Genomic DNA, 13849 nt, shown 5'->3' on the forward strand with positions numbered 1-13849 from the left:
AGGCCTTTGGTTCCCCTGCCCCTAGGGCTGGTCTCTTCTGTCTTAACTAGAAGCTCCCCCTTGGAGAGCCCTGCTAGTAACACTGAGAATTTGACCTTCTCATGCACCTTTCATAGAGTCACAGACTCTAAGGTCAGAAGGGACTATTATGATCGTCTAGTCTGACCTCCTGCACAATGCAGGCCACAGAATCTCACCCACCCACTCCTGTAACAAACCCCTAACCTATGTCTGAGCTATTGAAGTCCTCAAATCGGGGTTTAAAGACTTCAAGGTGCAGAGAATCCTCCAGCAAGTGACCCATGTCCCACGCTGCAGAGGAAGGCGAAAAACCCCCAAGGCCTCTGCCAATCTGCCCTGGAGGAAAATTCCTTCCCGACCCTAAATATGGCGATCAGCTAAACCCTGAGCACGTGGGCAAGACTCACCAGCCAGCACCCAGGAAAGAATTCTCTGTAGTAACTCAGATCTCACCCCATCTAACATCCCATCACAGGTCATCTGAGGATCTCAAAGTGCTTTGCAACCACCAGCTAATAAACTGAGCCTCACGCGCCAGTGAGTCAGTGATAATCCCTATTTTATCCATGGGGGGAACCGGGGCATACAGAGAGGGGAAAGGATTCTCCCGAAGTCACACAATGGGGCAGTGGCAGAACCAGGTCCCACAGCTCCTGGTCCTCAGCTCCAAGCACCAAGCCAGGCTTTTGTCTACTGCAAGGAACAGAACCAAGCAGTCCTCCCCTGCCAGGACCCAGCTAGACCAAAACTTCAGGCTGCAAGATCGAAGAGCAGAACCCAGGAGTCCTGATTGCTGGTTCCCAGCTATAAGCCCCAGACTGAACTCCCTCAAGAACTAGGAACAGACACCAGGACTCCCAAGTCTCAGTCTGCTCTGATCCGTAGGCAAAAGTCGCCTTTAGTGCCAGCATTCTCTGGTCTTGTGGCTTTTGCTCTCCCATCCCCCATGCCCCCGTCTGGATCTCTCCATCCAGACAGACAAGGGCACAATTCCTCCCTCTTTTCCCCTGCCTTGTTTCGCTCTTCCTGTCACATGCCCTTCCATTTCCTCTCTGCTGAATTATGTAGCCTGAGCGATGATGGTTTGGAAAAGAAGGGGCGCTCGCTCAGCTGAGTCTGGCTCTGGCAGGAAGGAAGATGACATCTTGGCAGGCTCAGCCTGCGTAATGGGACCTGGGGCCCTGATGCTCCAGTTTATAGCTGGGACCTGGCAGTCAGGACTCCTGGGTTCTGTCCCAGATTTTCCAGTGTGAACCAGAATCGCTGAATTACAGTGATCGGCGTTACAGTGGTGTGGGCCCTGGGGGATTCTGCGACACACTGATGTCAGGTGAAGGAGAAATTGGGGGAATGAATAGCTTGATTCAAACCCTGCTAAATGGAGTAACTGTAACCTATGCACATAGCACCCATTTTCCATTGCCCCACACCTTGCACAGACATTTACACCAGTGCAAACTGGGAGTAAAATGATACCCAACCAATGTACCTAGGGCAATGCAGCCTGGGGCAATTAGAAATCCTGGATGAAAATACCAAGGTGTCTGCTCTTTTAGGCTGTATGAGCACCACTGTCCGTGGCATTTCCCCCTTTGATTTCCATTTCCGTGCTGGGGTCAGTGTTGGTGAGGGGGGAGGTGGGTTATTTTGAGTGCTGGCGAGTGGCTGCTGGGATTTGGCAATGAGGCCTGATAAATGAAATAAAACCATAATAAAATCCACTGCTGCTATTAAGCCCCCACAATGCGGGCTAGATTTTTAGAATGCCACCTACATGCGTTTGCTTTAACTGCTCTGTGCCACTTTATGGCCTCCATAACCCCTCATGATACCTGTGTGATGTATCAGCCCCAGTTAGGAAGTTTTTCTTAATGTCCAATCTAAACCTCCCTTGCTGCAATTTAAGCTCATTGATTCTTGCCCTATCCTCAGAGGTTAAGAAGAACAGTTCTTCTCCCTCCTCCTTGTAACAACCTTTTACTTACTTGAAAACTGTTCCACGTCCCCTCTCAGTCTTCTCTTCTCCAGACTAAACAAACCCAGTTTTTTTCAATCTTCCCTCATAGGTGATGTTTTCTAGACCTTTAATCATTTTTGTTGCTCTTCTCTGGGCTTTCTCCAGTTTGTTCACATCTTTGCTGAAACGTGGCGCCCAGAACTGGACACAATACTCCAGTTGAGGCCTAATCAGCACGGAGTAGAGCAGAAGAATTATTTCTCGTGTCTTGCTTACAACATTCCTGTTAATACATGGGGAACTGAGACAGAGAGAGATTAAGTGACTTGCCCAAGGTCACATGGGAAGTGTGTGGCAGAGCAGAGAGTTAAATCCAAGGTTCCCAAATCCTAGGCAAGCGGTGTAACCACTGGACCATCCTTCCTCTGTTGCACCATCCTAAGAGAGAGGACTTCACTCTCCTTGGCAATCGTGTATGTGTGAGAGAGTTTAGTTTGTCCTGAGCCTCTGTTTGCCAGAAGCTGGGAATGGGCAACAGGGAATGGATCGCTTGATGATTCCCTGTTCTCTTCATTCCCTCTGGGGCACCTGGCATTGGCCACCGTTGGAAGACAGTTTACCGGGCTAGATGGACCTTTGGTCTGATCCAGTATGGCCGTTCTTATGTTCTTATGTCTCTATGCAATGCTTAAAAACTGATTAATGATTATTTTGATGCCGAGATGCAACTAGACATTTACAGGGTAGGGTGAGGGAAGTGGCAGGGCAGAAGCTACTGGGCATCTGGGCTGAGAGCAGAAGCTTTTGTGATGCCCAGTGCCTTCATGCACACCCTGTCTCTGGGTTTCATTTCAGCGCCTGCAGGGTTGTTTTGTATACCCTGGGCAAAGCTGCAGGTGGCAGGGAGGTGCAGGAAGGGTTAACGGTGCCCTCCGCTGTCCACCCTTTCTTTGCTGCTTGATGTAGGTTCTCTCTGGGGAAATGAAGCTGGGGCCCCCTAATAGTGTCTGTCTCTGCCAGGCCCTCTGTTTATCCCAGCTCTGCGGCTGTCTGTGTGTGGTTCTTACCGTCTATGTCTGTGCTAGTCCCTGCTCTGCCCATTTCAGTGTCTGTCCCTTCCCTGCCTTGTGCCCCCCCCTCTACCCGTCCCTCTGCCTGCCAATCCCTGTCCATGCCAGCCTCTGCTCTGCCTATCCCAAGCACCCTCCTGGTGTCTCTCTGTCCATGCCAGCCACTGTCCATCAGCCCTGGTGTTTGCCTGTGCTGGTGTGACTCTGACCCAGTGTCTGGCCGTGCCAGTTCCTGTCCCTCTGTCTGTCCATTCATGCCTATCCCTCTGTTTGTCCGTCTGTCCACGCCAGTTCCCTAACTCTAACCTGTGTCTGTGTGTCCTGGGGTGTTCCTGTCTGTCTGTCTGTCTGTCCATGCCTGAGTCTGTCCCTGTGGCCATCAGTGCCTGTCCTGGTGTCTGTCTGTCCCTGTCCCGGGGTCTGTCCCTGTCCCGGGGTGCCCCCATGTCTGCCCCTGTCACTCTGTCCCTGTGTCTGTCGGTGCCTGTCCCGGGGTCTGTCCCTGTCCCCGTCGGTCCCTGTCCCGGCTGCCCCGGTGTCTGTCAGCCCCTGGCCGTGCCAGCCCCGCCCCTCGGCCCGCTCGGCTCAGGGCGGTCGCTGTCCCCGCTCCGCCCGGGGCCGCGGGGGCGGGAGTCTCTGGCGCGCCGGAGCCCGGAGGAGGCGGAGCCGGAGCCGGAGCCGCGCCCGCCCAGCCCGGCCGCCCCGCTCGGTGCCCAGCGCCGCCGGCTCCCCGATGACTGGAGTCGCCTTCTGCCTGGTCGGGATCCCGCCGCCCCGCAGCCCCGAGGTGAGCGCGGCGGGGGGGGGGGACCTGGGACTGTGGGGACGTTGGGAGCGGGGGGGGCTGGGGCTGGAACTGGGGACGTTGGGGGCGGCGGTGAGGGGACCTGGGACTGTGGGGACGTTGGGGGCGTGGAGGGGGCTGGGGCTGGAACTGGGGACGTTGGAGGCGTGGGGGGACGTTGGGGGCGGGCGGTGAGGGGACCTGGGACTGTGGGGACGTTGGGGGCGTGGAGGGGCTGTGGGGAGGGGCTGGGATTGGAACTGGGGACGTGGGGGCCTGGGGAGATGTTGGGGAGCTGGGACTGGGGTTGGGAGCAGGGACTGTGGGGGGGGACGTTGGGAGCCTGGGGCTGGGAGTAATTAGGGGGATGTTAGGAGCCTGGAACGGGGGGCTCTTGGGGGGCTGGGGAGCTGGGTTGTGGGGGCTGGGGACGTGTGGGGCTGGGGATCAGGACTCCAGGAGGGACGTTGGGGGCCTGGGGGATGTTGAGGGGCTGGGGGTAACTAGGGGGAAGTTAGGAGCCTGGGACAGGGGGACCTTGGGGGGCTGGGGGACGTTTGGGGGCAGTTGGGAGGCTGAAGTGGGGGGACATCGTGGGGGCTGGGGAGGATTAGGGACTGGACCTAAGGGGGCATTGGAGGGGCTTAGGTTGTGGGGGCTATGGGGCCTGGGGCTGGCACTGGGGGGCTGGCATGGGATGGGCAACAGGCACCGGGGGGGACTGACACTACGTTTGGGGCTGGCTTGGAGGGCAGGAGTGGCCCAACAGGGGATGGCAGTGGGGTGCTGGTGGGGAGTTGGGCACGTAGCGGTTGGTGACAGAGGGTCTGGTATTGAGGAAAGTGACTGCCCGGGGTGTATACTTTGCCGCTGGTTCTGTGGGGAGGTTGGTACCGTGGGGCGGATGGGGAGGTTGGTACCGTGGGGCGGATGGGGGGGGGGGCTCGTGCTGGTGGGGAGGTTGGTAGTGCAGAGTCTGAGGGCAGGGCGGCTGGCGGCTCAGATGCCAGCACTCTGGGGGGAGGCTGGGACGGTGTCTGCTGGTACTTCCACCGGGAGGTGCAGACTGGCAGCAGACACAGTGCTGCTGGTGTGGTGGGTGGCTGCTAGCAGGGAGTTGAATGGAGAGGTTGCCCATGGGGGGCGCGGTCTGGCAGCCTGGTGTTTGTGAGTTGGCTTAACCAGGTCTAGGTATGAGCTCGGCCGACCATCTTGGTCCATCCATCCACACTTCTTGTTTCCTCTGCAACTTCCATTACCTTTGTCTCCCCCGCTGACTCCAGGCTGCTCTGTGCTCCTTATCAGCCTGAGAGAGGTCTGTGTGGCAAGCCATCCGGCTCAGTCAGGCAAGAAATCCTCAAGAACCGGCCCCTTTGGCTGGATGAGTTTTTGGTTTTGCTTTTAATTTTGGAGGTCTGTGAGCTGACGCTGCTTTAAGCAGATCCCACCCCCACCCTACTTTGAGCTACGGGAATAGATCCCCAGCTGAAGTCAATCTGGGCAGCTATGTTGACTTGAAAGCCTGTGCTGCCCACATGACTGCTGTGACTCGAAGTCGTAGAAACTCAGACCTTGCTAGACTAGATCAGATAGCGCTCAGTGGAACTGTGCCAGTTTATACCAGTTGGGGCTCCCATTTTCGGAGAGGGGAAAAAATACTGCATAGAAAGTGGCAACGTTATTCCTGTGGTAAACCATGGGTATCTCACCCCTTTTGACCACCTCACCTGTCCTCTGGCCACGGGGGACCGGATCTGGCCACCTGCTGCGTGTCAATGTCCCTTGACTTCAGTGGAAGCAGAGAGCGCAGGATCGGGCCCCATTTCGAGTCATGCCTTCGCCCCGTGCTCGTGCCATGACACAGCAAAGGTGTTTTCTCAAAGATGCACATTGCTCAATTTGTTTCTGCTGGGTATTACGCTTGAGGAAGCCAAAGGTGTGGGTGTGGGTAGAGAAACCGGAAAGGGAGTGCATGGGGTGGGAGAGAGAGACAGTTTGGGGGAATCCTGAGTCTGCTGTAGACTGGGATATTTGGAAGGGTTGTTTGCAGAAAAACGTCTGGGCCTCTTGGTGCATTTGTCCGGATTCTTGTGTTTGTGGATGAAGTTTGGTGCCTGGAGTGGCTTTGAGACAGGAAGCCAGACTGGTTGTTGGCGTGAAGCTGGCCCAGCTCCTGTAGGTTTCAGTGGAGGCTGTGCCTCCTCGCCCCAGGGCTGAATTCGGTCCCTGTTCCTTTGTTGCGAGTTGTTAAACTCGCCTCCTCTGTCCATGGAATGGGCCTAATCTAACCGGCCTTGCAGGATTCATTAACGTGTGCGCAGTGCTTTGGAAATGAAGACGCTGTTCGGTAGCAGTGTGGCGTATTACCCATGGCTTGTGTTTAATCTCTTGGAAGTTTCCTCTTTATCAGTGTATATTAGGGCAGAGATTTTCCCAAAAAGCCTAAGGGATTTAGGAGCCAAAATCCCAGCCTTTGCCGTATTCCACTCTTTTCCTTTTTGGTGCTGTCTGTGGTTTAAAAGGGCCCTCTCCCACCAAGGGAGGCAGTGTGGTCTAGTGGTCAGAGCACAGGGAACTGGGCATTAGGAGGCCTTGAGTCTGTTCCTGGCTCTGCTAATGACAAGCTGGCTTCAGTCACTTTAATCTCTTGCTGCCTCGGTTTCCCCACCTGTAAAAGGGAGATACTGATACCGGCCTGCCTTTTCAAAAGTGCTTGGAAATCCTCAGGTGGAAAGTGCCGTGGCAGTATTTCTCATTGCTGCCGCTGCAAACTTCTTCACAGCAGTGCTCTACAAGTGCCCACAAAAGCTAGAGCAGCGGGAGAAGGCTCACTGGTTCCTGTGTACCTGCCTCCTCTTTTTTCCCATTACAGTAGCTGCTCTACAGATGCGGAGTTTCTTACCAGGTGTTTTTACTATGAACTTGAAATACCAGCAGGGCTTTTGCGTGATCCTGCTGTCGCAATCTGGGACTGTGGCTTTGAAACCCTGCGCTAGGAGCTCACGGGTGCTGTGCTGATGTGACTTAAAATGCGTAGCCCAAGATGCTCTCTGCAGGCTCAGTCCTGCCTGGCACTTGTGCCTTGCTGAGAAAACTCTGCCGTTTACTAGTTTAGTGCTTAACCTAGAGAGCTAATTGTGCGTTGTGTCTTGGCACTTGGGTCCCGTTGTGAGTTTGAATTCTGACGTTCGTGCGTTGCTTGGAGTTTGAATCCACCCGCGGGTAGAGCTACAGTGTGCAACTCGCTGATAGTTTGGGAGTTCGGTGCAGCGCTATGATTTTGAATACTGTCTTCTGTGCTCTGTTTCTGAGTTGAAACCTGGGTCGGGCTTCTCCCCAGCAGCCTGCATACATGCCAGACATTTTCTTTTACAAAAGATTTTGGGTGATTTTTAGTGTCCCCAAAACCGAGGTAAGAATAATACTTGGCTTTTCATCAGTTGGCCTCAAAGCACTTCACAAAGGGAGGTTCGTGTCACCGTCCCCATTTTGCAGGCAGGGAAACTGAGGCACGGGGAAGCAACGTGACTTGCCCAAGGTCACCCAGCAGGCCAGTGGCAGAGCAGGGACTATACCCCATGTCTCCCGAGTCCCAATCTGGTGCGCTATCCTCTAGGCCTCGCTCTCTCCCTCACCATCTGGAGCCAGCTGAAAACTAATTTAGGCCGCCTTCTGGGCTGCCGTGTCGAATGCATGAAAAACAAACTATTATTTACCAGGAGACTAAGAACAGGCCTTGGCAAAAGACAATAGATGTGTGGTCTTTGTGTGTATGTTTAATTTTATAGTTATGTAAGGACAAGTGAAATTTCTCTGCTTAGAACAGATTCTCAACCTCAGCTGTGCCCCAGCACAGTACCTGGCTGAGTGAGCTTAGCCTGGGTGTAGTAGTGTTGTTCTGCGTGAATATTTACTATGGTTCATTAGCCTTGAATTAGAAACAACAAGAACTAGTCACATGAGGTTCTCTTGGCCTCTGCTAAGCCTTCCTCTGTTGATACCAATTCATCCTTCCGGGGTGAGGGCACAATCCTACGCTTTGTCTTGCATGAGGGTGCTGGGGCGGGAGGAGTGGAAGAGCAAAGTGCGGGCAGAGAGTGTCTCTTCTCCGTCCCTTCACTCTCCTGATGCACTCACATGGCAGCTGAGCAGGATTCCATCCGAGTGATTCCTAGTCTGGTAGCCAAGCCTGTTTAACACGCTTTATTGGGTGTGGTCTGCCAGTCTAGGGCATGGGCACCTTCCCATCATCCCTGCGCATATGCTGCCTCCAGCAGTAAGTGCTGTAGGGTGTGCGCGTGCGAATGCACAGGCACCTGGAACGCAGCTGAATGCACTGGGCTAGTGCCTGTGAATTGGAAAGTGAAACTTACTAGAAACAACCGTGAAACTGACCAGTCTTATTTCCCCCTCCTTGTGGGGCTGCCTGAATGGAGCAGCTTACAGGATTGGAGCCTGAGACTCTATATGGAAGGGATTAGATAAGAAAATATTTCTTGTATCAGAGGGGGAGCCGTGTTAGTCTGGATCTGTAAAAGCAGCAAAGAGTCCTGTGGCACCTTATAGACTAACAGACGTATTGGAGCGTGAGCTTTCGTGGGTGATGCATCCGACGAAGTGGGTATTCACCCACGAAAGCTCATGCTCCAATACGTCTGTTAGTCTATAAGGTGCCACAGGACTCTTTGCTGCTTTTACAAAATATTTCTTGTTACCCCCCTGCACCCCACTTAGAGTCAGTTTCGCTTTTGCCCCCTCTGTAGCCGGCTAGCTGTTGTCCCATATGGGACTTTCACACAGTGATGCGAGAGAAATTTAAAAAAGAGACGTAGGAAGATGTGATCGTAAAAGCACAAACGTCAACAAGGGGACACTGGAGCAAGTGTCCTCTGTGAAATTGATTTTTAGACTCATTTTGAAAAAATTGATTTGATTTTCAGTGATGTTGTCCCATTACTAAACTAAGAGGTCACTTGTAACAGAGGCAGGGATCCAATTTAAAGAGAAATGTATACGAGCCAAGGTTTTCAAACCTGTGTGCTTAAAATTGGGCACCTCACTCTATCTTTACACCACCTAAATAATCATTCTGACCGGTGAGAGCTGAACGACCTCTGAAAATCAGGCCACTTGCTTACATGTTCGAGGATGCGTTCAGGTGTCTTATGCTAAGTTCACCAAGGGGAAAATATTGGCCGTCTTTTTCACCTGACAGTGTTCTTTCAGAAACCTCGATTATTTCCCAAATGGCTCTTTTTCTTTTGCGACAGACATCAGAAGGGATTCAGTCTGCTATACAGACTGGTTACTTGCAGAATTTTTATTAAAAACTCCTCCAGTTTTGCTCTGCGGCAGCACAGAAACAAACCCACCTCTGAGGACCTTGGTGATATGCAGCAATGGCATGTGGTTCTGCTCCTTGGAGCCTAGACCAGAGAGGGGTTAGTGGTGTTTCACTCTAGTGAACTGTTCGGAGGAAGAAGGCGGGGGACTATCAAAGGAAGTAAAGTCTGGGTGAATGGGGGGGCTGCTGGGGAAGATTGCAGCCCGTGGAGCAGTGTCATTGATCTGGGTCTGTGGGTGAGCGCTTTGATTCCGGTTGCCTTTGAAAGACGAAGTCTCTGTCTCTTTCTCACTGCTTGGACAACACGTCTTTGACAGGGATTTTCTGTGCAGCATGAAGTTTGGTCCAGTGGTTCCCAACGTTTTTGGCACCTGCCCCAGTTGAATATGCGAAGGTCTTGTCTGCACTGAGGAGATGTGTCCCAGTAACAGCCATCAACGGCTGGGCGCTAACATAGTTGCGACGATGCAAAATGTAGACAGACAAAGGTGCAGTGTACCTGGGTGCAGATCATGGCTTGGCTTTTCCTGTCTACACTAGTGGTTTGCACTGGGGGCTGGTCATCCACTGTAACCCCTAGGTCCTTTTCTGCAGAACTGCTGCCTAGCCACTTGGTCCCTAGTCTGTAGCACTGCATGGGAGTCTTTCGTCCTAAGTGCAGGCCTCTGCACTTGTCCTTGTTGAACCTCATCAGATTTCTTTTGGCCCAATCCTCTAACTTGTCTTGGTCCCTCTGTATCCTATCCCTACCCTCCAGTGTATCTACCACTCCTCCCAGTTTAGTGTCATCTGCAAACTTGCTGAGGGTGCAGTGCACGCCATCCTCCAGATCATTAATGAACCGGCCAAGCTCTGTTGCAGGTTGGAGCAGCACTCTCAGGGTATGTCCACTCTGCAGTTCGACACCCGCGGCTGGCCCAGGCCAGCTGACTCGGCTGTTGAATTGCAGTGTAGACATTTGGGCTCGGGCTGGACCCTGGACTCTAGGAACTCTTAGCCCAAGCCCCGTGACCCCGAGTCAGCTGGCATGGGTCAGCCGCGGGTGTCTAATTGTAGACATACCCTCGATGGGAGGCGTGTTCCAGGGCCCAACACAGAGACTCATCAGTAAGGTGGGGAGCGGGTCCTAGTTAGAAAAGCCAGCAGTGCTCATATTGGGGTGTGAGTGATGTCTGTCACCTTGGCAAACACACCAAGAACTGGACTGTGGTGACCTTCAGAGCAGGAAGCAGAAGCTGCTACAGCTTGAGCTAAACAGGCAAGACTGTAGCTGGGGCTGTGACCGCTCCGTCTCGTGTGTACCGGGGACTTGTAACACACACACCCCAGGGGATTGTGTGTGTCCCACTCTTCCGGGCCTCGACACTGCAGGTCTCGTCCAGGGACTGGTCTCCCCATGATGAATAGGGCCGTGCTACTGGCATTAGAGGTGTTTCTTGGCTGACACCGAGCAAAGGGAAAATTTGAGCTGAGTGTTAGGAAAAGCTTCCTGACAGCGAGGCTGTGAACTAATCTCCCAAGGGAAGTGATGGAAACCTCATGACTTGAGTCATTTGAAATGAGACATGCCGCAACTCTGGCGGCGGTGCCGGTGAGCACAGGCCTGCGCTGGCTCCCAGGGGATGGGCTTGATGACCTCGGGGGGGTTACCCGTCTGTCCGGTCCGCTGTAAGGATATTCTGGCTCCAGAGAATGGGCTCTTCCCTAGTCTGCTCTCCAAGGGATCTGCGTGCAGGTGTTTGCAGCAGGTACTAGCAGCCTGGTTCTCCAAGGGAACCCAGTATACCTGGCCAGGGGAGACTAGCCTCTCCCCCTTAAGATATTTAAAAATGAGACTCAAATCAATGCTGCTTGCGGTGAATTCACACAGCAACACTTGCCGTGGTTGGGTGACCTTTGGCTCGGTAGCTTGAAAACACACCCAGGTAGACGTCGGGACAACTGGGTCTAACAGCACACGTGGTGCTGTGCTTTGACCTGGGGCGTTGCTTGGGTCTGCGAGTCACGAGCATGCGGTCGCGTGAGCAGCTTGCGGGGGTGGCGGCAGCGAGGTGGGGGGAAGGCGTCACAGTGGTGCTCTTCATGGGATTGTGCGTGGGGAGGGTGGGAAAGGGACGAGCAGCCTTGTTGTGACAATTGCCCTATTGTGGCTACGTAGCTGAGTGCATTGTCTTGCAGTGATGCCGGGCGGGTAAGGATTCCCCGGTGTCAGGGCAAGATCCCTAGTTGGGGGTACGCGGGCAGAGCTCCATTGACTTCACCGGCCCAATGCTGCTTTACACCAGCTAGGGAATCTAGCCGCTCGGAGCGCCAAGATAATTTTAAAATTTCAGAGTCATACGGAAAAGAGAGAAAGCAGGAGAGAGTCCAACAAGGTTCTCAAGCTTTTGATTAGAAATGTGTGTGGGCTGAAGAATGTTAGCCGCTAGTAATCTATGGAAAACATGTGGTGGGCACCATCTGCACAGGAGAGGCTCCACCTAGTGCCACAGAGCTGCCCTCCCTCTGGCCCCGGGCCATAGCTCAAAGGAGAGAGGAACTTTCCGAGCTGCCAGAGGAGACCAGGATGAGGCCTGGAATTTCCCATTGCATCAGCGTAAGCTGCGGGAGTGCGGCAGTTTGCGATCCCACAATCCTCCAGGGACATCCTGCTCCGGAGGCCAAGTTTGAGTGGGGCGATGGAGAGCGAATGGTGTGAAAGAGCCATTAATCTCCCGGCAAACTGTGGGACAGGCGCGGGGCTGCAGCTGTAACCTTCATTCAGCTACATAGAGTTTCATTGTGAAACTCCAGCCCTGTTATCGCATGGCCTAGAATCCTGGATGCCAGCTGTTCTCAGCCCATTATTTGCTGTCGAGCCAAACCTTGAACCTGATCCCGGAACCTTTACTCATCCGAGTAGCCCCGGGTGGAGTCCAAGGGACCCTTCAAGCAGCAGGCCGGAGAGTGATACGCCCCCTTTGTGTCCTTGAGAGGGGCAGGGAACGGAGGTCAGCCTTCCCCTGGCCTTGCCGGGTCGGATTTCCCGCCAGCAGTGCTGGGGGGAGCTGAGCCCGAGGTGCCTTTCCAAGCTGTCAGAGGAAATGGCTCATTGTTAGCCCCCACCCCCCCCACCAAAAAACAACCACCACCAAAAATGAGGCCAGCTTCTATTTGAGGGTTTCCACGGGAAAAACAGGAAACGGAATTCTGGTCCTCCTCTAGGGCCGGCTGTTGATAAGGCTGTTTTTAGGACAACTCAGCAGAGGAGGCGGAGTCTGAGGAAGAGCCCAGCCGAGCCGGCAGGCCTTCTTCCTCCATTTCTGGAAGGCTCCGGCCCGCTTCCTCTCCTGCTCAGAGAGAAACTCCCTCTTGGTGTCCCGTGTAGCTCAGGGCTTCCCGGATCTCCTAGATTTGAATGGAGACAGGAGAGGGAGGAAGTGGGAGGACCTGTTCTGAATGAAAGAGAGAGAGAGAGACGGCCATGTGGCCATCAGGGGAACACAGACCTACCCTGTCAAAAGTGGTCAGTGATTCCGAGTGCCTGACTCGAGACCCCAGAGAAACAGGCTCCCTTAAGATCCTTTGAAACAAACGATCTGCTTTTACGCGTAGTAACATGCTCTTCCAGCGCCTTTTGTACTGCCGGCCCCCAATTCACTTATCAGTGACCTCTGCTGAAATGCAGCTACTTCTGGGGTGGAGTTCTGCAGACAGCACGCGAGCCAGGGAGGGGAGTTCACCGTAAGTGATCAGGACTGCAGTCGTGCCTGGCACCAAAGCACCAGGTCGCTGCGAACTTGGAGGGAAGAGCGCCACCTGCTGTATCACCAGCCTCACTTCCTGCAGCACCCCAGTGTTTCCTCGGAGACTCTCCTTGCAGTCCTGACTCCGCTTAGCCTGGAAGGTCTGACCAGGTCACCGTCCAGGGGAACACGCAGCAGGAGCCTTTTGGCATTTCTGTTGTTGGGGCCGTAGATTTAAGACATGTCGCGTAGACTAGGTTGCAATTATTGGTTCTCTGGCCACCTGGCAACCCTGCAAGGACAGGGGAAGAAAGATGCTTGTTCAATCTGCAGCCACCTGTGTTCCCCGCTGAGCGGACCCGCTGCTCTGTGAGCCTGATCCAGAAGCCCCCTTGGGAACAGAGGAAGGACTGTCGCTGACTCCAGTGGGCGTTGGGTCAGGCCCGGGGAGAATATTCAGGGCTCCTGCACCCACGCGTGTAAAAGCTGCCAGTTAAAGGGACCCAGCCAAGACGCAATCACATCTGTGCCTGAAACGACGTTGCTCCAAGGGACACCTAAGGTGGTTCTCCCTGAGAGACAGGAAGGAGGGAAAGATTCTTTTGGTCCCTTCTCTGGCTGTTTACTCAGAGCACTTGATAGCACTTTGCCTGTTTAAATAACAAATGCAGAGCAGCTGAAGTAAGTGCCAGCTATTGCCATTCAAATCCCAGCTCTGCCACAGAACCCCAACCCCTCCCGTGGTGACCTTGGGCAAGTCACTTAATTTCTCCCTGCCTCTGGTTCTCACCTGTACCATGGGGATCATAATCCTTTGGTCTGCTCTGTCTGAGTACAAGTTCTTAGGGGCAGGGCCTCTCATTCACTTAGGGGATAGCTACACTGCAGGGGAAGGGGTCCAGGAAGACCTCCCCAGATGCTAGACCCATGCTGAAGCCCGTGTAGTCA

The 13849-nt window shown here is 53.9% G+C and overlaps 1 protein-coding gene across 2 annotated transcripts in view; it reads left to right on the forward strand.

The window, feature by feature from the left end:
- Positions 1 to 13849, forward strand: part of ARHGAP23 (Rho GTPase activating protein 23) — a 116775-nt gene that overhangs the window by 17634 nt on the left and 85292 nt on the right. The window contains exon 1 of one of the 2 annotated variants that reach the window (XM_039516531.1): positions 3701 to 3835. The exons of the other annotated variant lie outside the window; for it this stretch is intronic. Coding sequence (XP_039372465.1) covers positions 3782 to 3835 — 54 coding nt within the window. The 5' untranslated portion in view covers positions 3701 to 3781. Of the gene's footprint in view, positions 1 to 3700; positions 3836 to 13849 lie in introns of those variants that run through there. 2 annotated transcript variants of the gene reach the window in all.

Source organism: Mauremys reevesii, linkage group 27 (genome assembly GCF_016161935.1).
Source record: "Mauremys reevesii isolate NIE-2019 linkage group 27, ASM1616193v1, whole genome shotgun sequence".
Taxonomy (NCBI): domain Eukaryota; kingdom Metazoa; phylum Chordata; order Testudines; family Geoemydidae; genus Mauremys; species Mauremys reevesii.